Source organism: Silurus meridionalis, chromosome 6, assembly GCF_014805685.1.
Source record: "Silurus meridionalis isolate SWU-2019-XX chromosome 6, ASM1480568v1, whole genome shotgun sequence".
Classification (NCBI taxonomy): domain Eukaryota; kingdom Metazoa; phylum Chordata; class Actinopteri; order Siluriformes; family Siluridae; genus Silurus; species Silurus meridionalis.
This window is the reverse complement of record NC_060889.1, coordinates 5,159,232-5,182,842: the sequence shown is the minus strand read 5'-3', so window position 1 is coordinate 5,182,842 and position 23,611 is coordinate 5,159,232. Positions and strand designations below refer to the sequence as shown.

At 44.3% G+C, this 23,611-nt stretch overlaps 3 protein-coding genes across 5 annotated transcripts in view; 2 read left to right on the top strand and 1 right to left on the bottom strand.

The window, feature by feature from the left end:
* Positions 1–1,332: 1,332 nt before the first annotated feature.
* LOC124388092 (KN motif and ankyrin repeat domain-containing protein 4-like) lies at positions 1,333–12,148 on the bottom strand. 2 transcript variants are annotated; one of them, XM_046852748.1, is made up of 11 exons: positions 12,021–12,148; positions 11,205–11,312; positions 8,319–8,396; positions 6,823–8,232; positions 5,867–5,945; positions 5,499–5,792; positions 5,347–5,428; positions 5,049–5,268; positions 4,249–4,391; positions 3,536–3,736; positions 1,333–2,576 (listed from the first exon to the last, which is right to left on the bottom strand). In XM_046852748.1, exons 3-11 carry the CDS (start codon positions 8,332–8,334, stop codon positions 2,463–2,465), a joined length of 2,559 nt encoding a protein of 852 aa, XP_046708704.1. In that variant the 5' UTR covers positions 8,335–8,396; positions 11,205–11,312; positions 12,021–12,148; the 3' UTR covers positions 1,333–2,462. The 2 variants fall into 2 exon arrangements, with proteins under 2 accessions (XP_046708704.1, XP_046708705.1); XM_046852749.1 differs by lacking the exons at positions 4,249–4,391; positions 12,021–12,148 and having other exon boundaries at positions 2,346–2,576; positions 11,205–11,407.
* LOC124388098 (angiopoietin-related protein 3-like) lies at positions 12,049–16,088 on the top strand. Of its 2 annotated transcripts, XM_046852761.1 has the most exons (8): positions 12,049–12,182; positions 12,652–13,321; positions 13,670–13,780; positions 13,858–13,969; positions 14,050–14,163; positions 14,244–14,339; positions 15,138–15,407; positions 15,838–16,088. In XM_046852761.1, exons 2-8 carry the CDS (start codon positions 12,791–12,793, stop codon positions 15,984–15,986), a joined length of 1,383 nt encoding a protein of 460 aa, XP_046708717.1. In that variant the 5' UTR covers positions 12,049–12,182; positions 12,652–12,790; the 3' UTR covers positions 15,987–16,088. The 2 variants fall into 2 exon arrangements, with proteins under 2 accessions (XP_046708717.1, XP_046708718.1); XM_046852762.1 differs by lacking the exon at positions 12,049–12,182 and having other exon boundaries at positions 12,584–13,321.
* Positions 16,089–17,448: 1,360 nt separating this feature from the next.
* The window catches only part of LOC124388096 (phosphoglucomutase-1-like), a 6,323-nt gene continuing 160 nt past the window's right edge, over positions 17,449–23,611 (top strand). Inside the window, exons 1-11 of the mRNA XM_046852757.1 lie at positions 17,449–18,015; positions 18,992–19,154; positions 19,239–19,385; positions 19,462–19,587; positions 20,553–20,743; positions 20,892–21,046; positions 21,283–21,398; positions 21,746–21,881; positions 22,019–22,202; positions 22,319–22,450; positions 22,900–23,611. The exon at positions 22,900–23,611 is cut by the window's right edge and continues 160 nt beyond it. Coding sequence (XP_046708713.1) covers positions 17,758–18,015; positions 18,992–19,154; positions 19,239–19,385; positions 19,462–19,587; positions 20,553–20,743; positions 20,892–21,046; positions 21,283–21,398; positions 21,746–21,881; positions 22,019–22,202; positions 22,319–22,450; positions 22,900–22,989 — 1,698 coding nt within the window. The 5' untranslated portion in view covers positions 17,449–17,757 and the 3' untranslated portion in view covers positions 22,990–23,611. The remainder of the gene's footprint in view (positions 18,016–18,991; positions 19,155–19,238; positions 19,386–19,461; positions 19,588–20,552; positions 20,744–20,891; positions 21,047–21,282; positions 21,399–21,745; positions 21,882–22,018; positions 22,203–22,318; positions 22,451–22,899) is intronic.

Below are 23,611 nucleotides of genomic sequence, written 5' to 3'. Positions count from 1 at the left end.
AGAACTGGTGTAACCCTGAGGTCACGTTTCGGATGTTGATTTCGATGTTAAACTGGAATCTGTCTCTGTCTCTGTCCTGGACTGTGGTAAGGGAGGGGAGATTAGCGCTGCTACGTTAGCATTGTGATACAAATCAAGGTGTGTGTTGGTCAGTGGAACACTCCGTGTGATATCACAGTCAAACCTGTTTAGAGGAAACAGAAGGTTCTTTACCTCATGTGTGGACCGGAGTGTGCAGTATTGTCTCAGGGAGTTGGAACACTGTGTGTGTGTGTGTGTGTGTGTGTGTGTGTGTGTGTGTGTGTGTGTGTGTGTGTGTGTGACAGTGAAAATGAAGTATATATGCATATACAACCTGCTGTATTTTGTTGTGAAATATGCACCTCGTTTTAACCAGAGGTCTGATTGTATGTCTGATTGTGATTCCAGAGGATCAGACTTTGGAGTCTGATCATTGAGCAGAAGCGTAAATCTGTTAGAGTCCACACGGGTTTAAGGGCAGCTGATGGATGATGTATAAGGCATGAGTTCAGGCCTGCAGCAAATAAAAGAATAATGATGGAGAGAGGACAAGACAGACAGACTAATCTTACCACGCTCAAAAGTATGTGCACCCCTGACCATCACACCCATATATACCGCTTTACTATATAGAGGAAACTATATTCACAATTTACACACTACACACACACACACACACACACACACTACAAGACTATACACACACACACACTACACATACACTATACAGACTACACACACACACACACACACACACACACACATACACTATACAGACTATACACTCTCACACACACACACACAAACACACTCTACACACACATACTACACACACACAGTACAACCCTACACACACACACACACACACAAAGACTATACACACACACACTACACATACACTATACAGACTATACACACACACACACACACACACACACACACACACACACACACTATACAGACTACACACACACATACTACACACAGTACAACCCTACACACACACACACACACACACTACACACACACACACACACACACACACACACTATACAGACTATACACACACACACACACACACACACACACACACACTATACAGACTACACACACACACACATACAACCCACACACAGTACAACCCCACACACACACACACACACACTACACATACACTATACAGACTACACACACACACACATTCACACATACTACACATACACACTAAAAACAAACCACACACACACACACACACAATAAACAGAGGTTGGACTGAAACAATGCTCATAAATGATAAAAAGAAATCAATTATTAAATTTTTCTAATTAAGTTTAATCAGCAGTTTATAAACAGCAGGATACATCTGTTCATCAAACATCCACCACATCAAGCGAGGCTGTGGAAAAGTGGAGGAGTGTGTGTGTGTGTGTGTGTGTGTGAGCCTGCTTGTGTGGAAGCTCAACCTACTGTAAAGGTTTTGATACGAATACTTTTGATACGATTGTGTAAAAAAATAAATGTACATAAGATTTTAGATGATGCTGTTGGCCTGTAATTTATTCGTCTAAAGTCAGGGGGAATTTTCTGCATATAAATTCCGGTACGTTCTTCTCGGTCGTCTCAGTGTGTTCTTGTATTTATTTTCCTGCTTTATCTTTAATCTTCTTGCTTTAGAGCCTCATTTAATTCTTTTATTTTTCCAAGTTGAATTTCTCTTCTTTTAAAAAAGCTTCTCTTTAATATCCCCCTCTCTCTCTATCGCTCCCTTTTTCTCTGGATTAGTATAAAGAAGATAAAAGCTGCGTACCTTCTGTTCTTTGGCGTCTCGCTGATGTCTCTACTGAGCGTACAATTAATGAGATGTTTGTTTTGAATTTAACGATGTCACAGCGTGTGCACTGGAGGGACACGTTAAAGATATAGTGCCTCTGTTTCCTTTCAGCTCCTTTACACACACACACACACACACACACACACACAGAGCTCATGCTGTCTGATTCGTTTACAGAAGTGAGAGATCAGACAGTCAGGAGGTTCAGGAGATGCAGGTAACATCGTTTCTATAGTAACCCCTCGTTGGAAGGGGCGTGTCTTTGATATTGTATGAAGGGAGTCTCCACTGTCACTGCTGTCAGAGTTGAAGCAGTAACTGTTTTGTCTTCGAGAGAAAGAATAAGGAGAGGATGTTGAGGGATGAGTGTTTATAGCTGTTTTAGCGTAAGCAAAGTGTTTGTATCAGTTATAAAGTGTAGGAAATAAAACAATCCAGCACGAATAATTAATCATTCTCAAACTTAACTTTTCATAAATCTATTCAGGCAAGACCAATAATAATAATAATAATATAATAATACGTCAACTGTAACTTTTCCAGAATGAACCTACGGAACATACAGAGTTCTACATGTTCATGAAGTTCTCCACAGAGCAGGTTCTCATCTCTAAGCCATCTTACACTTGTCTTGGACTTTAGTGTTGGTGCTTCGAGCTTTTAGCAGGTCTGCGATTTCCGTATGTGATGCCTGTGTGGCCAGAGACAGAGCACTGCGACTTCCCTGTAACACACACACACACACACACACACACACACAGTGTGGAATCTCTACTGGACATCAAGTTCAGCCAGTAATAATAATAATAATAATAATAATATTAAGCCAGTATGAAATGTTCTTTCACTACAAATGTAATTTCTTTTCTAAGACAGAGGTGATGAGGAAACAGTCACCCCAGACCTCGATGTGTGTTTCAGCTGATTCCTCTGCACTCTCGACAGTCAGTGTGTTAGAAAACAGAACTTGAGAAGTGAATGGGTGAAGATACAACCTGTGAGTAAATAACATTTATCTATAAAAAAAATACACCTGAACTGCGACCTGATTGGCTGAGAGGATTGAAAAAAGAATACTGCACGGTGCATAATCTTTCCATTATCCAATCTGTCCCAAACTATTTTAATATACATGTGTGTGTTAATGAGGTTAAGTAAACTATTATAATGTTCATGCTTAGAACACTTAATGACTGAAATATTTGAAAGTTCATATATGTATATATAAAATAAGGTTAGCGCTATGTGATTTATATCGCGTCAGATAATATCGTAATTGATAATACTGCGTTAAAATGAGTGGAGAAATAAAACGTGTAATGAGATTTAAATATTTATAATAAAGCACTAATTCCTGCCATCACATAGTTTATAATGATAATTCCACATCAGTACTTATTATTAAGATGTAAAGCATTAAGAATTCCACAAGGTGGCGCTCACATTGAGCCAAACACTTCTTTTATTAAACTGGATGAACTCTGGATCTCACACACACACACACACACACACACACACACACACTTTAATAAACATATCCAGTTTCTCGTGGAAAATGATTGTAGATTGTATCCTGGGCGTTCAGACTTTAATAGTAAATGATTGTGAACATGGACTTTTGGTTGTAAGGCAGATTTCTAAATATTTCTTTTCTTCCCTGGAGGTTCTGAGCAGTGTTCCTACCTTATCAGTGAGGTTCACGTCGCAGCCGGGATCCTGTAGCAGAATTCGGACGACGTCTGCGTGTCCTCGGTCGCAGGCGCTGATCAGGGCCGTGGTTCCTGCTTGGTCCTGAGCGTTGACGTTTGCTCCATGTGCCAGGAGGAGTCTCACCGTGGACGCTCGGCCGTGTCGAACCGCCAGGTGGAGTGGCGTCTGACCCACCTGTAGGGCGAGTGCAGGATTCGGCATTAAATATACGTTTCATTAATACACAACAAATCAATTTATTAAGGGGAAAAATGATTCTATTAATAATAATCCACATCAGTGCTGCTGGAACTTTAGATTTATAACTCTACATGAATACAGAGCAATTCCAGCTGTTAAACTGAAAGTCCAGGGGGTGGAGTCACAGCTGGTCAGACTCCTACCTGGGTTTAATTCAACAAAAAAAGTCCAAGCAGTGGAGTCCGACCTGCTCCACCCCTTCTACATGGGATTAGTGGAACAGGAACCCAAAAAAAGTTCATTGTGGAAAATCGGACCTGATCCAGTTCCTCCCCCTGGGTTGCGTGGAACAACCACCATGTCCAGAGCTTATAGGAAGTCCAGGATTCCTAGGTCTGACACCACCTCCCTGAACCTTCCTGTTCTACAGAGACTACTAATGTGTGTGAGCAACACCTGGAGTCATACCTTGGTGTTCTCTGTGCATGTTGTTCCACATCTCTCACCTGACCTGCTCGAGCGTTAACATCCCCAAACTCCATCAGCTGCTCCACCACCTTCATGTCCGCCTCGGTGTCCAGCGGCTGCAGAGACGCCAACATGACTGCCGTGTACCCACTCTTGTTCTTCAGGTCCACGTCACACACTCCTGGAGAAAACACGGATCCTGGTGAGGAACGTCTGTGCGAGTGTGTGCTCGAGCTCGCGTAAACAACACACTCAACAAATCACTAAGTAAAACGTTTTTTTTTTTCTCTGAATATTTCAGGGTACGGTTTATTAATGTTGGCGCTGCAGCAGCGTGCGGTTTCAGATGAGCAGTAATCCAGGGTTGGCTCTGCTATGCCGTGGTCTGGATGCCTCCAGTTGTGTTCGTGTGTGTGTGTGTTCGTGGATTTCAGCAAGATAACGTTAATGACTGGAACTTTCCCTGAAAGACGTCCTCACGCTTGGTCATGGTTTCAAAAAATGGGAAAGTTCTTCATCTGATGGTGAAGCAAAAAGTGCTGAAGAAGGTTTCGTATCTCCTCGTTTTTCCACTCTAGTCCTGAATTCCTCTTCACTTTTAATTTTGGTGTATTGTTGGGCAAAGACACGCCCACTAGCCTCCTATTGGTCGAGAGATTTTGAATTGTTTGTTAAGCATTATGTTGATCCATGTGATTAGATATGAAGAAACTGGGCACATTCTAAAACGCTGCATGTGATAAGACGCTGGTCTGTACACAGTGTGCTTTATCATTACTGTGCTGGTGGTAAGATCATGCAGTGAGATGATGCAGGTTGTGTCTGACCCGTCACTGACCCGTGTCCAGGAGGAGCTGGACGATGCTGAAGTTGGAGTGAGACACGCTGTAATGCAGGGCCGTGTTTCCGTTATCGTCCACCATGTTGACCAGGAAGTGCAGCACTGCAGGGTTTTCAGTGGCCACCTTATTAACATACAGAGCGACCATCTCAGGACACGAGTTCTCCTCAGCACACACGTGGAACCACTGCTGGAACACTGTGGTCAGAGCTTTCCTCTACAGAACCAAAACCATGGTCAGGAAGCTCAAACGAAATCCTACAAACCTACACATTTTTATGTTTTTGTGAATTACCATTTCATCATTCGGTTCCGAAACTTCATCCATGTGCTGCTCCAAGAAGTGGCACGCCTTCATGAAGTCCATCTCCACAACCCTGAGGAAACCATAGGACACAAAGATTACGTTCACGTTCATTAAAACCTGCTCATGTGATGTTTTCTCACCTTCCTCCTTCATCATCTTCTGGACACATCCTATCCTGCTTGTCCAGTTCAGCTGTCTGTTCTTCAGGACGTTTCTCTTCACACGTCCTGTCCAGCTCCACATGATGTTGTTCAGGCTCGGTCAAGTGTGTGGTCCCTGCAGTGGTTTCTCCTATGAGCTCTTGCTGTCTGGTGGACAGTGTAGAACTTGGCAGCTCTATAGTTCTTCTCAGGGAAATGTTCTGGTTTAACTCCTCCCCAGCAGGACCCTCTATCCATGTGATTCCCTCCACAACTTCATCATCATGGACAAATCTGAAGAAAAAAGTATTGAAGTTAATACCAGTAACTAACCTGAGTGCAAGATATGTAACGTATGAGGAGGTTACCGGTCTCTTCCATGGCCTTGTTGAGAACTTTCCCATGTCTCCACCACTGACGGATGGTCCTCCAACATGGATTCCTGGGCTTAAATGAGAAGAGTCCAGGGGTTAATAAAGACCAAATGATGGCTGTGCTTTGTTTGTTGGTTAGGATCTCTTCCTCCAGAATATTATATTATTATATACAAATACGCTCGAGCTCTGGTCCTGCCTGTGGGACTTGGTGGGTTAGTGGTAACAGCCTGAGATTGTAGAGGTTGCTGGTACACATCTGGCGTGTCCCTTTGGTTGGTGTGTGAAGGACAACCAAAAAAAATATGGATTTGAACCAAAGATGTGATGCACCAGAGGCCATGATGCTAACCATTACACCAGAGAGGAGAGATGAGGGGGTGATCAACAAACACCTCAAAGATCTGGCAATGAAATGATCCATGTGGAGGTTCAGCGCTCCATCACCACTTACAGCCACTTGTTTTCTTTGTGAAGCTCCCTAAAGAACTTGGATTGTTGAAGGTTTTTGGGTGAGATAACTCCAAATGCCTTTGCAAGTTAATATGTTAATTAAAAAAAAAAAATAATAATAATAATAATAATAATCAATACTAATAAAACAAGAGATGAGCCTCGACCCAACAACCTCCATCTCCAGGAGCCGTGACTCCAACCACTGCTCCAACAAAACACACAGGAAATGTTCTTGTTTGGATTCATCAATGGTTCAACATTTGGTGGCACTGAACATATAATTCTCTAAAGCATTTTATTCATCAGGAGAACTCAGGTCTCATCTTCTCCACAAACTCTGGTTAGATGCAAGTCAATGGTCAGGGACATTCCAGGAGGAAGCAATTTGGTAAAATGATTAAATTTGATAGTCTTTAGAAACCAGAGGAAAATCCAAAACTGCTCAACACCTTCTGAGTGAGATGCATCAGTGGTGTGGTGTAGAGGAGGTTTACCTGGTGCTGGTGCTGGTGGTGGATCTCCTGCTTGTGATATATAGAGTGTAAGCAGGTCGACTAAAGACACCAGCTGTGTTTGGATGGAGCAGACACGTGGATATAGATGTTCTGAGGACATCTCTCTTCCCAATTCCTCGTTCCTACTGATACACTCCCACTGCTCCTGTAGGAGCTCTCTGACTTTCTTCACATGCTGCTTCATGTCTGCTTGTGATCCTCCTTCAGATCCTGGTTTAGATTCTTCCTCTAAACACACTTGGTAATCTTTACTCCGATCAGATTCAGGTGAAGACGTTTCCACAGACATTCCTGAATTCTTCTGTGTGATCCTCACGTCGTCCAGTCGAATCCAGATGTTTCCTGCACGTTGCTTGGTCAACTCGTCAATTCTCTTGTCTTTGAGAAGACTCTCCTGTTCCTGTTCCTTTAGAAGCTTTCTCGTCTTTTCCAGATCCAACTCAAGTCCACGAAGCTTCTGCTGTAGCTTCGTGACTTTCTTTTGCAAAGCTTCACCGAGAGACTTCTCTTCACGACTCGCTTCTGAACTTTTTTCCACATTTATTGTCTCGATCGTATCAACCTGCTGGGATGAAGCCTTGATGTTCTCCTCTAGCTGATCGTACTCCCGATCCATCCAGTCCTCCTTTACTCCAGTTTTCTTCTCCATAATTTTAAACACCCTTCCAGGAAAGTCCATAGCCCCAGGGTCCTCAGGTTTGGACTGGAACGTGTGCAGGAGCCTTTCTCGCTCCTCCTGCAAGATACAAATCTGTGCTTTCAGCTCTGGTATGATCCTGATCTCCTCTTCGAGCTCGCCAACTCTACGGAGAGCCGCGCTGAGCTGCTGGAACGTCCCGTTGATGCCTCCAGGGCTGTGGAAGACATCCTCCGAGGAACCGTTTTCGTGAGAGAGGAAATCCTTAGATCCGTTGGGGCTGGTTGGGTCCTCAGTGGAATATTTCCTCAGTAAAACTGTTAGTGGTAAACTGGAGGCTCGCAGTAGGTTTGGTCTCACGTGTGGCCCCAGTGGCTGCTCGTCAAAGGCCTGCAAGGTTTTGAATCGAAACTCCGATTGGCTCCTGAACCCCCTCGTCTCACCGTCACCTCCTTGAGGATGGCACGGCTGCTGGGAGTCTGCGAGACGAGTTCTGGGAAACAGGATGCTCGTGGAGCTCCACTGAGAGGTCCTGCAGCTGTACCCGGGTAAGCTGAGATTTCTCGACAGGTTCCCTCGATTCCGTCCACGTGGCCTACGCTGAAGCTGCACCCTCCGGATGGTGTTCCCCTTTTCGATGTCCTCGACATATTTCACGAAATCCAGATCCAAATGGAACCCGTAAGGTGTTTCCACAGAATATGAGGGCGGTCTCCTGTGGCTCCTGCTTTCTTTTGGAGCGACGCTGTTCACTGAGAAAAACGCAAGAACAAAAACGCATGTTAGACGCTGGTCGTCTGGTCATTTTTTTTTTTCATTCAGTTTTTTACGACGTTACCTTCATGTGTGTCCATTGTTTTTTTTCTGGGTTATTTGGGTTTTTTCAGCTTGGTGGGATTTTCATACCGTGTGCAATCTGAGAAAAGAAAAAAGATGATGGATTGATTTCAGAAGGAGGAAAATAGATGATAGAAATTGTGGCTACAGAAGATTTGCACGTTATTTCATGGTCATTAAGGAACGGAGGACTTGGGTGTGTTGTATTTTTGAGATCAGACTGGCCTCGAATCACACATCTGAGACCTCTTTGCAAATGCAAAACCATCTTCCAAAAATCAGCTTGTTCCTGTTTAACTGCAAACCACAGTAACAACACTTTCCCTTTAAAGCTTTGATTAAAGTCTGGAATTGTTTTGGGTTTGATTGTTAGTGCAGATGTGAAGGACAGAAGAGCTGGGGTGCAGCAGTGTGTGTGTGTGTGTGTGTGTGTGTGTGTGTGCGCATCTGCAGAAACTGAATAAATACGATTCGTATAAAATGCCATGATTACAAACAGACCCAGTGTCCTACTCTGTGGAGAGAAAAATGCTGTAGAAGGCTTTGTCCTGAAGCCTGAAGCTCCGCCTCCACTCGCTCCTGACCACACAGTTCCACAAACCCAGCCGCGGCCCCAACAATGTCAGCTATGCCATAAACACACAAACAGCCGAACCCAAAGTGCTCCTGAGCTCCTGAGCACAAACCTCCTCCTCTTAACTCGAGACTCTTCAGAACCGAGCTGAGCAGATCCTTCAGTCTTCACTTCCCTGCAACTAAACATCTCCTGCATCCAGAAGTTCAGAGTTTCTCTTAACTTTCATGACATCTTTCATCTTCACTCATACTCAGGACAGAAGTAGGATGATGGAGATCATCACCACCATCACCATCACAAGAAATAAGAGCATGGAGCTGATGGAGGACGAATCCTGGTTCAAATCATATAATTATTTAAATCCATGATTAAAGTATTATTTAAAACGCTATTTTTTAATTTCATTTCTGTTCCAATAAATATTTTTATTTCTTATTCTATTTGTTTTATATCTTCTTTCTTTCCCTTCTGCTCCCTAAAGCACAGATTTTCTCCCCTCATTCACAACATCAAACTTTCTGCTCTAATTTAAATCCATTTCTGTCTCCACCACGTTCCTTCATTCCTTCCTGGACCACAAATTGGTTTTGAACCTGTGACAGTTCCGAATCTCCTCCGCACCCTGGACTGTGTGGCGTCTGAGGAACCGGATCTCTTAGCGTTTCAGCAGTATTTCAGTACTCAGGAGGTCCTGCGGTTCTTCTGCAGTCCGAGTCCGAGTCCGAGTCAAGTGTGTTCATGAAGCTCTGAATGCAGATCGGATTTGTGTGTCAATTAAAATAAAAACTTTTTCCAAGAACTAAGTTTGTGTTTGTTTTTACACAATGGAGTGTCGACTAACGGACGTTCTGCTCTTCCTGTCAGGGTTCCTTCAGCACTGTGGTTTCCTCCACACTCAACCTCATTTCTTCTGGTCTATATGGAGCTTTGGGGTCGAGTTTGAGGCCTGTGTGTGTGTGTGTGTGTGTCTGACTCTCCATTTTAAGCTGCGAGTGTGTGGAAGTTTCTCTCGCTCTCTCTCTCACACACACGCACACACACACACATCTGTTTTTCAGATCTTTCTTCTCTGTACCACCTCGTATTATTTCTTCTTCCTCAATACATTTCCATTTCTTTTTTTTTTCAGGCAGAATTTGAAAATCATCTTGGATCACTTCCAGCTGCAGTGAACACACACACACACACACACACACACACACACACACACACACTTAAACCTCACACAAACACCACACATGTACACCAAACACACACACAAACAAACGCCACACACACAGTGCACACACACACACCACACATGCACACCAAACACCACACACATTAAATCCTCACACCACACACACACACACACACCAAGCACCACATACCAAAACCAAACACTGCACATAAAACAGACCAAACACCACACACACTTAATCCTCACAAACACCACACACACACACACACACACTTAATCATCACATAAACACCACACAGACCAAACACCACACACACTTAATCCTCACAAACACCACACAGACCAAACACCACACACACACACACACACACACTCATCACATAAACACCACACACAGACCAAACACCACATACACTTAATCCTCACAAACACCACACACAGACCAAACACCACACACACACCCTCATCACATAAACACCACACAGACCAAACACCACACATACACTTAATCCTCACAAACACCACACACAGACCAAACACACACACACACACACACACACACACACATCACATAAACACCACACACAGACCAAACACCACACACACTTAATCCTCACAAACACCACACACAGACCAAACACACACACACACACACACACACACACACACACTTAATCATCACATAAACACCACACACAGACCAAACACCACACACACTTAATCCTCACAAACACCGTAAACAGACCAAACACCACACACACACAATCATCACAAACACCACACAGACCAAACACCACACACACTTAATCCTCACAAACACCACACACAGACCAAACACCACACACACACTTAATCCTCACAAACACCACACACAGACCAAACACCACACACACACACACACACAATCATCACATAAACACCACACATAGACCAAACACCACACACACACTTAATCCTCACAAACAGCACACACAGACCAAACACCACACATGCACACCAAACACACCAAGCACCACATACCAAAAGCCAAACACCGCATACCAAACACTGTGTACATAAAACATACCAAACACACACACACTTGGACCAAATATAACACTTAAAATAATAACACAAATTATGTTACTAACAGTTTTGGCATGAGCTCCCCCCCTGTCCTGTCCTGATGGTATGGTCCAGTCTAACACCAGTCCTGCATTGTCCTCCTACTTCCTCCGCTCACACGCAGATCACAGTGTCTGTGGGACACAAAAACTCCTGGATGTGAAATTCACTGAAAACATAAAGCAGTGTTATTGTGCTGAGAGATGAGAATAGGGAGGAGGGGGCGTGGCCATAACCCCACCCACTCTACCATTTATCCAATCAGAGGAACAGTGGGTGGTGAAAATGTAACCCATCGGCCAATAAGGTGTAGTGGGTGGAGCTTAGTGCTGACGAGATGATTATAAAAACAAGAACCATGTGTCAGGAGTTTTGAGACCATGAATACTAGGGTTATTCTATAGCATGCACACACACACACACACACACACACACACACACACACACACACACACACACACACACACACACACAATCAGTGTAAGTTAATACACCACAGATGGCCATAACATATACTTTAATCAATAACTACCACAGAGCTTCAGACTAAAAGAAAGAGAGAGAGTGAGAGAGAGTGGGAGAGAGAGGGAGAGAAAGAGAGAGTTAGAGAGGGAGAGAAAGAGAGAGTTAGAGAGGGAGAGAAAGTGGGAGAGAGAAAGAGAGAGTGGGAGAAAGGGTGAGACAGGTAGGCAGGTAAATTCTGGCCAACACACACACACACACACACACACACACACTGTTCTATTTGTAAATGAGGTACATGGTCATGTTTGTATTGTGGATTTTCCCTCTGATATGAGTTAATGTTTAACTGTAGGCTCTCAGAGTCTGAACCTCCTCACCTTCCATTAACCTGCTCCACCATGAACATCTGATGATCCCCTCGTGTCACCTGACCACAGACACTTCTCTCATTCCGCTCAAGTGGAGGATATCTGATGAGAAAGCTCAGTTTGAGATTCACAGTCTGGTTTCTGTTTTTCTGGAGGATCTCTGCATGCCGTGTGAGTGACCGCAGAACGTTTGAGAACATGCAACCCTTCAATTTTGTGCTGCAGCTCAGCGCAGGAACAACATCCACAGACACGTTGCATCATCTCATGGAAACTAAATCTCGGAAAAGTTGCTCGTTTCTTAAGTGTTTACTCCTGAACTCCACACACACACACACACACACACACACACACACACACACACCCGAATATCAGTGTGACACAAAAACACAGTCACATACACGCATACAGACACACACAAACATAAACTCAAACACACACTCACACACACACACACACACACACACACACACACACACACACACATACTCTTGCACACATGCATGCACACACACACACACACACACACACACACACACACACACACACACACACACACACACACAGTTAATTTTTTAATCCTAAACACACAGTTACTTCTTTGCTCAGATCTTTTTCTCTCTTTTCTCTGACCTTCCAGTCCACTGTTCCTCCTCGTGTAGACCAGAAGCACATCATGTTTTCTGTTTAATGATCAACTCATCAGCAACAGAACAGACATAAAGGGACTTTGGGCTTCTTTAAACAGAAAACAGAAAGCTGAAAGATCTCCAGCAGTCATGAAGTTCTTTCATCTGAGAATGGAGAAGCGCACAGTCATGAAGCTGGCCTTGCTCCTGTTCATCATCATCTCAACCAACGCTTTCCCAGCAGAGGAGCACTCTGAGGAGAGGAACCCGGCTCTGTCAGAGAGTCGCTCTGCCTTCGCCGCTCTGGATGAAGTCCGGCTCATTGCTAACGGGCTCCTGCAGCTCGGCAAAAACCTGAAGGACTTTGTGCAGAAGACCAAGGGCCAGTTCAGAGACATCCTGCAAAAGCTCAACATTTTTGACAAGTCCTTCAACCAGCTTTCTGTTCTGGCCAGCGAGATCAAAGAGGAAGAAGAGACACTGAAGAAGACCACAGTGGTGCTCAAAGCCAATAATGAGGAGATAAAGAGTCTGTCCATGGAGATTAACTCCAAAGTTGAAGACATCATAAGGGAGAGAATCCAGCTGTGGAACCAGGTTGGAGAGCTCGAGGAGAAACTGAGTGGACTTTCTCAAGGTCTTCTCTCGGCAGATCAGATCGCAGAAATTTCAGCACTCAAAGTAAGAATACTTTCAGTAAAATTAGCACTTTGTACTTTGCTCGTTCAAAACCAGGTCCTGGCCTTCAAAATGGGGGAAAATGTTTGGCTCTCTGTGAGTTCAGGTATGTGGAAGAGGGCAGATAGCTCTCCAGACATTAAGATTGTGGTGGTTTCACGTGTCTCAGAAGAAGCACATGCTAGCTTTCACGCTTCATGATTTACATCAAATAAGAACCTTTGGCAAATCCCAAGCTGTAGGGGGCAGAATCACATTCAGGGCAAGTCAGTAATATGTAACTATATCGTTAGTTTAGAAAAGACAGAAGTGATAAGATGGTAATCAGTTATATGGAATATCAAACCCCAGGAGGTGATCCAAGTCCAAGAAAGGAGCATCTCAGACCTTCTGAAGGCGGTGAAGGAGCAAAGTGAGAACTTACACGACCAGAAAAACAAGATCAAAAGTCTGGAGGAAAAGGTAATGGTGTTTGATTTTTTTAAATAAACACAACTCGGAACATCTGCTGCAACACCCTGTCATTACGTCGCTTCCAGCTGAACTCCGCCAACCTTCAGGAAACTCGGTCCAAGTTCAGCCTGGATGCCGAGGTCTACAGCGTGTCCGATTATCTGTCCAACTATTCCGCCGATGGGAGCTTTTCCAGCAGTGAGTGTTCATGATGACTTGAGTGTATCGAATGTTTTGGGAATTCTTTGTGCTGAACTTTGTGAACTTTTGCTCTGTAGATTTCCCACGAGACTGCGGTGAGGTCTTCAGGAACGGAGAGAGAACCAGCGGCCTGCATCCCGTCCAGCCGAACGGATCAGAACCGTTCCTCGTCTACTGCGAATTCACGCAGGGTACCAGTGCACTGGAATAATCTGAAGCTGAGCAGGTTGTGGGTTCGATGTTCTGATAACATGAGCTCTGCTCCTCACAGATGCAGCCTTCACGGTCATTCAGCGCAGACTCGGCGGCTCGGTGGATTTCGACCGCTCTTGGAAAAGCTATGAAGATGGATTTGGAGACTTCAGGAGTAAGTGATGTGTTTGGGATGTTTTGTGCTTTTTCAAAACTTAAAACAAAACCCAGAAGATTTACGAAGTGATGGAAGTAACATACGTTATCCTGCCAAAAGTATTTGGACACCTCTCCAGCCACATGTGGTTCTTCCTCAAACTGTTCCTACAAAGTTGGAAGCACACAATCCTACAGACGTGTTTGAATGTGACATGAAATTCTCCTTACACTTGAACTAGGAGACCCAACACTTGTTCCAGCATGATGATGCCCCTGTGCACAATGCCAGCTGCATTCATGGAAAGGAGACCATGGTCTCAGAGTGGAAGATCTCCTGCTATAGTGCTATTGAACAGTGTTGGGATAACTGCGAACGCTGACTGCACCCCAGGAACCTTCTCGTCTCACCTACATCAGTACCTGACTTTACTTATTCCCATGTGTCTGAATGACCACAGATCTCCACAATATCTGGTGGAACATCTTCCCAGAAGAGTGGAGGTTATTATTGTATTTGTTGAACATTTCAGAAATCTATTTTAGAGACCTGAAGCAAAGTGTCTGATACCTGACACTGAGTTACAGCAGAATCAGGGTTTTGATAGGTTGGAGATGTTCAGCAGGACGAGTGTGACAGCGTTAATGAAGCTCAGTGTACAGATTCTAGACAGACTGAATTACTAAAGCGCTGCCGCATCGCCCTCTGTAGACAGGCGTGAAAATCACGCTGCAGCAGGAATGAAGGTCTTCTCAGAGGTTTGAGCAAATCTGCCCATGAAAGAGTTTGATGTTTAATGTGCATTGTGCTCTGTAGGTGAGTTCTGGCTCGGTCTGAGGAAGATCTTCTCCATCTCCAGGCAGGCCGGCTGTCTCCTGCGCATTCAGACGGAGGACTGGAAACAGGACAAGCAGTCGATGGAGTTCCAGTACACGCTGGACGGCTCCGACTCCAACTACACCATCCATGTGAAGGCAGGAGACGTGAGCTTGGACGAGGCCGTCTCTACAGCACTGAGGTTCTCCACTAAAGACCACAGCGATGGGAAAAGACCCAGAGGTCCACAGTGTACTCAGGATTATTCAGGTACTTACACTGTCCCAACTCTGCAACACGTCCGCAGATCAAAACAAAGCAAAACAGATCATCTGGACAAAAGTAATGGCGCCCTATAAAAAGAGAAAGAGATATCAGTGTGTTTATGTGGTAGTTACTTCACCATGTAGCATCTGAGCTGCTCTGCTGAAGTTACGAGTTACGCCACAAACTTTCACTATTTATTAGCCGTCTTGTCCACTCAGCGTTTTTTTCCCTGAATGGAGTTTTAAAGGCGGCTAATGGGAAACCAGCTGCAATATAAAAGCCATCATTTTCCTCCGATTTCATCACAGCAGTGCAATTAAAACTTTTTATAAACCCGTCAAACTGCATCCAGTCTTTCGACGAGGTTCTTCACCGCCAGTTTGCTGTTGCAGATGAAATGTTTAAGATCTTTCTCGGTGTGGTTCTGTTTCAGGAGGCTGGTGGTTCAGCGCATGTGGAGACATCAACCTGAACGGAAAATGCATCCAGAGCCAATCTCGCAGGAAAGGAGTCCAGGGGAAGCTCCATAAAGGACATTTAAAATCCACACAGATTTCCATTCGTCATCATCACGAAGCGTGAAATCGCCTGTAAAATGACGTGGAAATGTGAAAAGATGCGTGAAATCACGACTCTGTAATTCCAAAAGGCATTAAAATTGAGCATCATGTCGGTTTAAACAAACAGTCCAATGTCTGATTGCTTTCTGATGGAACACAATTTCTATTTACTCTCACGCACACACACACACACACACACACATACACACAAACACACACACACAGCCTTCAGAACGATTGTGTGATGTTCATTAGCTTCTCCACGGGGGAAAATAATCACAGCTGTAACGATGAGAACGAGTGGTTCAGGAGATCCATCTCAACCTCCAGCTCACACGTTTTACTTTTCCACACACAGAAAAGACATGACTTTGTGAAACAGACAAACGGCGGAATATTTAAAGGCCACTCTGAGCAGGACGGGTTTATAAACATCTCCCTGAAACGCATCTTCTCCAGAGACGGATCTGAACAAGGGTGTCGTTTCTGACCCCCGATTTCACCGCATCATAAAGGCAAGTTACCCTTTGGCTTTTCAATAAGACGAAGAAGAAGAAGAGGATGAGGAGAAATATAGGAACAAGAAACAGAAGGTTGAGGAAAAAAGAAGAAGGAGAAGGAGAAGAAGAAGACCCGTTCTCAAGCAATTACGAGATCTGTTTTACAATAAAACTCTTGAAGAAAAAACTATGATGATGTGTTCTCCATCCTCCATGCTTTGCTTTGGATTTTCATCCTTCTGCTACCACCTAGTGTTACAGGAGTGATATGAGGCCAGGTCAGAGAACAGGAAGTTCTTCCTGCTCTACACGCCTCCCATCCCTGAGCAAGTAATGTCCTGATATTAACTGATAACTTCTCAGGGCCTACTGTATGTCTGTGTCCAGCCTCAGAATCTGAGATCAGAAGATCTATGTGATCTCAGTGACCCTGCCCCCCTCCAGATCTCCCAACCTGCCAGTTCCATCCTGGTGTCCTCAAATCAAATGGAATCCAGTAACTGCTGATGAAGATGTTCTACATATAGATGTGGAAAAATGCTTGTGGATGAGAAACCATGCAGATGCTCTGGAATGTAGTTAATATAAAAAATATCGCTAGAAAGACCTACAATTGGCAACGTGGTGGTTCTTCTGACCAGAAGCTCAAAGCCATAACTGCTGAACCACCACTGCCTCTATGTAGAACCTTGAAGAAACCTAAAGATACTTTAGATCTCTAAAATGATCTTGTGATCTTTATTCTCCAGAATGTTCTAACTCACACAGTGTTAAAATTAGGGGCTGAACAGTTAAAGCTCTGGGTTACTGATCAGAAGGTCAGATGTCCAACAACCAGCTTCACCACTTTTGAGCTCTTGAGCAAGGCCCTTACCCCCATCTGCTCCGGGGCGCGACCCCGTGCTCTGACCCCAACAGCTGGGATGTGCAGAGAGAATTCCCCCTGCTGTAACGTATACGTGACACATAAAGGCTTCTTCTTCTTCTTGTAAATGATTGGATTTCATGAGCCGATACGTCGCATATCAGACGGGTTCAGCTGATGATCGGACTCCAGCACGGCCCTGGCGAGGCGTGACAGTGATGCCCCTGCACATGTGTGAGGAGGAGCTCGTCTTCAGTTACTCTCCCGGCACTGGTTTATTTTTGGATGTCCAGCTTCTGGAATGCTCCGTGGCTGCTCTTTCCTCCCCTCACACTCTCGCTCGCTGTTCCCCGACAGAGCAGTGTGCAGTCACACCCCGGGCGTCGCGCTCGTCCTCGTCGTGGTGGTTCTCGCCGTCCCTCTGAGCGATGGAGGACAGTCCGTTACAGGTGCTGCATCTCGAAACTGCTCCATATCCTGACCAGAGGCCCAGTACCGGCATCCTGAGGAAGAGCGTCCGTGTCTTCCAGTGTAAAAGGAACTACCTGCAAAACTTCATCCAGAGTATCTTCTCTTCCATCGACCTGCGAGACCGCCAAGGATCCACCATGGTGGTAGGAGGAGACGGACGCTACTTCAACACCGACGCCATCCAGGTCATAGTGCAGATAGCAGCGGCCAACGGGGTCAGTCTTAATAACCTTCTCCTGATCTCCGATTGCTGTTTTCAGAGATGTGATTTATTTATTTTATGGAAACTAAGCCAGCTGATCACGTAGACGTGCTGTTTGTTGTCTCCTGTCCTACACAGATATCATTCCCCACGTCTCTACACCAGGGTCCAGGGTGGAGATATTTATAGATGCTGGCGATTGTAAATAAATTATACACCCACTATAAATGTTATTCTAATTTAGTCGGTCGGATTCCAGCGCAGGTGGAGAAACATGAGCGTAAGTGCTGTGGTCTTATAAATCCCCAGCGGTGTATCCATGAAACCACGGCCTTTTTATTCATTTATATCGATCCAAAGGTCACGGGATTAAAATAATTTCACGTGCGAAATGAAATCAGAAGGAACAAAACCAAAGAAAAAGAAGAATAAAAATGTGTGAAAGTTTTATTTCGTCACGTCCTGGACACGTGCTTTATTTTAAAAAGCTCAAGCGGTCGATTATTTCTGTAAATAAAACGTTTTTTCCATTTTTTACTAATTGCCAAAAGTTTGCGGACACTTGAGCATAATATCGGTATGTGATTTTTGGGATATGCACTGGTATGTTCTACAAGGGTGTTAGTAAAGTCAGGTGCTGATGTGGGAGGAGCAGGAGAAGGAGATCTTAAAGCAGATCTTCATGGAGCTGGCTTTGTGCACAGACGCATTGTCCCGCTGGAACAGGTTTCTAATGAAAATCTGATCTAAAGACGTCGGATATGATTGTAAAGGAACAGTTTGGGGAAGAACCTCATAGGGCTGGAAATGTCGGTTTTTTAAATCCCCCAAAGTTTATCTCTAGATGTTTATATTTAAAAAAAAAAATGTTAGAATGTCTGGGCGTCTGGACCCGCGATGTGATTTGTCTCTGAGCAGTAAAGTTGGACGTGGACGATTGTGTAGGTTGAAGGGAAGCGAGTGTAATCCCCTGCTCTTACCTGTCTCAGGTAGGACGACTGGTGATTGGTCAGAAGGGCCTGATGTCCACCCCGGCTGTGTCGTGCGTAATCAGGAAGTTCAAAGCCATCGGTGGGTTTGTGCTCACCGCCAGCCACCACCCTGGAGGACCAGACGGAGAGTTCGGCATCAAATATAACATCGTTAACGGAGGTAAAAACGTTATCAAACGTAACATTTATTTCATATTGAATCTAATAGAAATAAATGTGTGTTGTGTGTGAATCCGGTTTGTAGGACCTGCACCAGCCGCCGTGACCGATAAAATCTTCCAGATAAGTAGGAGTATAGAGGAGTTCGCCATCTGCCCCGAACTTAGCGTCCATCTCACCACCCTCGGCAGGCAGAGCTTCGACCTGGAGAACAAATTCAAACCCTTTACAGGCAGGTGAAGCGAGATACCGTGTAGCAACAGATAATGTATGGTTTAGAGATCATGTATTTCCTGCCTCCTCTGTAGTGGACATCGTGGACCCCGTGGAATCCTACGCCAACATGCTGAGGAACATTTTCGACTTTGCGGCTCTGAAAGAGCTCCTGTCAGGCCAGAACCACATACGGATCCGGTTAGACGCCATGCACGGAGGTGAGGAGCTCTACATTTTCTTCTGGTATAGAGACCAAAAAATGCCTGTCTAGTGAAGGAGATTTCTTTCGAATGCATTTCATCTCAATTTATTCTGTAATAACTCAACAATGTAACAGGAGGCACTGATAAATTCTTTCACGAGGTCGAGTCGTGTAGATAGAGTTTCCAGCCTTCTGTTAAACGATTACGAGGAGAAGTCTGAGATAACACTGGAACCAAAGCAGGATTTCCCATTCCTTAGGAAACCCTGGAGCATTTACTGCACTCTCCAAATGACATTTCAAAAGGCCAAGGCAGCCAATCATCTGCCCTGAATCCAAAGTGAAAAGTTCAAATCGGCTGGATTGCTGGAGGTCGCTGGAATGTGGTGTTTCATCTGGTCATAAAAAAGGAAACCTGATGTTAACAATGCGTTTCTGATGCAGGACGTTAAATAAAGAAAGTTCCTGTAGCCCCGTCAGTTAGATCTGAACAACAAGTGAGTCTGGAACATGTGAACCTGGTGCACAACACTAAGGTGCATCACATGGGTTTATTGTAGAAACATCTCTCCTGTCTCGCCTCCTGGTAACCAGAAATAAAGATGACATTCCAGTTAAAACGGGTAACGGTTTCATCATTTTATCAAGTCTGTTAAAGATCCAAACTTTCCTGTTGTCTGGAAGGTTCCTGGGCAAAACTCTGTGAATGAACCCCTCCAAAGTAATCTTATAGAGACCTTCAGAAAATATTTCAAGACAAAACAATGAAAGTCCAAACCTCCGACAGCTGATTCCTTCTTTTCCCTGCGTTGTGCTGCTGCTAAGCCTGGATTCAGAAGCCACCTGATGAAATAACTGCAGGAATAAAATGGAATTTTGCTGTAATAAGTTTTTTTTATTATTAAATGTTCTTCTCTTTTAAATTTCTCTGTTATTCCTCCATGATACCAAACCCATCATCTCTCCATGTCCTTGCTGAAGTGCTTGGCCCGTACGTGAAGAGAATCCTGTGTGAAGAACTAGGTTCTCCTGCCAACTCGGCTATTAACTGCGTCCCTCAGGAGGACTTCGGTGGTCGTGTTCCAGATCCGAACCTGACCCATGCTGCAGATCTGCTCGAGGCCATGAGGAGCGGACAGTTTGACTTCGGAGCCGCGTTCGATGCTGACGGTGTGAGTGTCTTTAAACACGTGATTCACGCATCAGAACCAAATATTTCCGTATCAATATTAATTCCTGCTTCAACAAGTCATGTGATCACAAAATCCCGTGGTTCTCCGTGTCCTCGCTCTGTCTCAAACTCTGTCTCCGTCTCTCCAGGACCGCAACATGATTTTAGGGAAGAATGGATTTTTTGTGAGTCCCTCGGATTCGGTTGCTGTTATCGCAGCAAACATCTTCTGCATCCCGTATTTCCAGCACATGGGAGTGAGAGGCTTCGGCAGGACGATGTCCAGCAGCGGAGCCCTCGACAAGTAAATACACCCCTCATACATCAGCTTCTGAATCAGGATTTCTTCACTGAGAACATCTGTCCAGCTCCATATCTAGTGTTAGCAACACACACACACACACACACACACACACACACACGTACTAAGACAGTTGTAGCATCTCAGTTGGTTCAGCTTCCCAACCAGCTGCAGGACAGATGTTTTAGAGCTCGATCTGGTTGAGTTGAGCTTATAGATGTGGCTCTGGTTCTTTACAGCGTTGCTAAAGCGACTAAGATTCAGCTGTATGAAACTCCAACTGGTTGGAAGTTCTTCGGAAAGCTGATGGACGCCGGTCGCCTTTCTCTGTGTGGAGAGGAGAACTTTGGGACCGGTAGCTAAACTAACGTTTTTATTTATTTATCTGTGATGGCATGAAGAACTGTTCAGCTCTGTATAGAGCAGTGACGCTTTTTTCCAGAAGGTTCTTGATTTTAACATTAAATACAATGATGGAAATGAAAAGTCACCACTTTGAGATGTAACATTTCTGTTCTGTTTGACTGGTTACTTTCATTAAACAGGTTCTATTTCAACTCGAATACAACCAAAATGTTCCACTGGAGTCTGTGGAGTTTTTACAGATAAAAAAGATACAAAAAGCTTGCAGTCTCCTGACGTCATGATGGAGTGTTGATGCTGATATGAACAGGCAGACTTTCACACGTTTCCTCTTCTCAGGTGCAGATCATATCCGTGAGAAGGACGGGCTTTGGGCGGTGCTCGCCTGGCTCTCCATTCTTGCTTTCAGGAAACAGAGTGTTGAAGAAGTCATGATCGATCACTGGAAAACCTACGGCAGGAACTTCTACACCAGGTCTGGAGTGAAGAAGACACTGTTTTTTTAAAGGGAAAAAACAACTAAAATAATTCTCAGTTTTTTACATTACAGTTGTAGAAAAATGTAGAAAAAACCAATAACCATCATAATTGGAGAAATATTACCCCTGGCAGATACGATTACGAGGACGTGGAGATAGACATAGCGGTGGACCTCATGCTGGACCTCGAGGTGATCATCTCAGACAAGGCGTTCGTCGGCCAGAGGTTCACTGTGGGACAGAAAACCTACGAGGTGGAAAAAGCAGATAACTTTGAGTACAGCGACCCTGTAGACGGAAGCGTCACAAGGAACCAGGTAGAGCAGATGTTTTCTGTTCAAATCTCCTCGTTTCCAACATGAAATCCTACCGATTCACTAATAAAACATTAAACGCAAACTAGCATTCGAAATAAACCTTGTTTTTCCAACAGGGTCTGAGGGTTTTATTTAAAGGAGGCTCTCGCATCATGTTTCGTCTGAGTGGCACCGCCTCGGGGGCCACCATACACCTGTACGTCGACCTCTACGAGCAGGACGACAAGGAGATTCTACAGAATCCACAGGTCTTTCCAGCTGCATGTCTTTCTTCATTTTTTAACTGTATTCCAAATTTTGTGCGCTTCTTCAACGTTACCTGATTTCTGCCTAGGGGAAGTTTGTGAACTCAAAAAAGACAAGGAAAATTTGGATTTTTTTATTGGTTCATAAAATATGATCCATCGATCCATCTATCCATCCAACCCTCCATCTACCCCTCCATCTACCCCTCCATCCATCCAAAAGGGGATTAAAGGAAATATATCAGTAGAATTATATAATAAATACACCCCGATACACTGTAACCTGTTGGGGTGCCAATACTTCTGAAACTGATTAGAAATCTTGACATTGTGCAATAAATTAAACACCGAGTTGCACTTTATATCCTGTAGGCAGCTGTTTGGACCCCGAGACCACCTGAGACCTGATATAAAAGCTGTTTTATTGCTGTTTGTTCTTCTCTTTCCCTCAGCTGAAGTTGGCGGATCTTCTGAACATCGCGCTGAAGTTATCTCAGCTGTGTGAGAGGACGGGAAGAACCGCTCCGACTCTCATTACATGATTTATACATTTGCCAAGGGGTTTTTTGTCTTCATTTTTGTTTTGTTTTTTGTAAATAAATTTCACTTTTGGAATAAAAAAAAGAAAGGTTGTAATAACGTCTTGTCCCGTGAACTCACCTGCTGGAGATCTGGAGTTTTTATTCGAAATTCTCACCTGGAATCTGGTTTCGTTTTGGAAGTCAAGTCCTTCTCCTGAGGAAACCTGTGCAGTTCTTATAAACTTTATATACATTTTTTTGTTTTGCAAGTTTTTGTGCTTTTTAGTTTTCCAGCTAAATCCGTCTTCAGAACTCCAGGATGAAGCTGCTGAGATTCCCTCAGGCAAGTCCTCGTTACCAGCGAAGAGTCAGAAAGTGTTCTGATGTCTGGATTAGTTTTTGACCATAATCATTAGTGCTGCACGATTAATCGTATCTCGGTCACCATGTCGGCTTAATAAATAAATAAGTGCACGTGTGAACACACACTTTCTCAGAGCAGTTTGTAGATTTTCTGCGCCACAAACACACACCAGATAGTCTCTGATTGGGCAGTGCACGTGTGGCGTGTGTGGTCACGTGCGTTGTGGAGACCAGGTGAAGGTGGACGCCGAGCAGATCGACACTGAACCGGTGTCCAAAA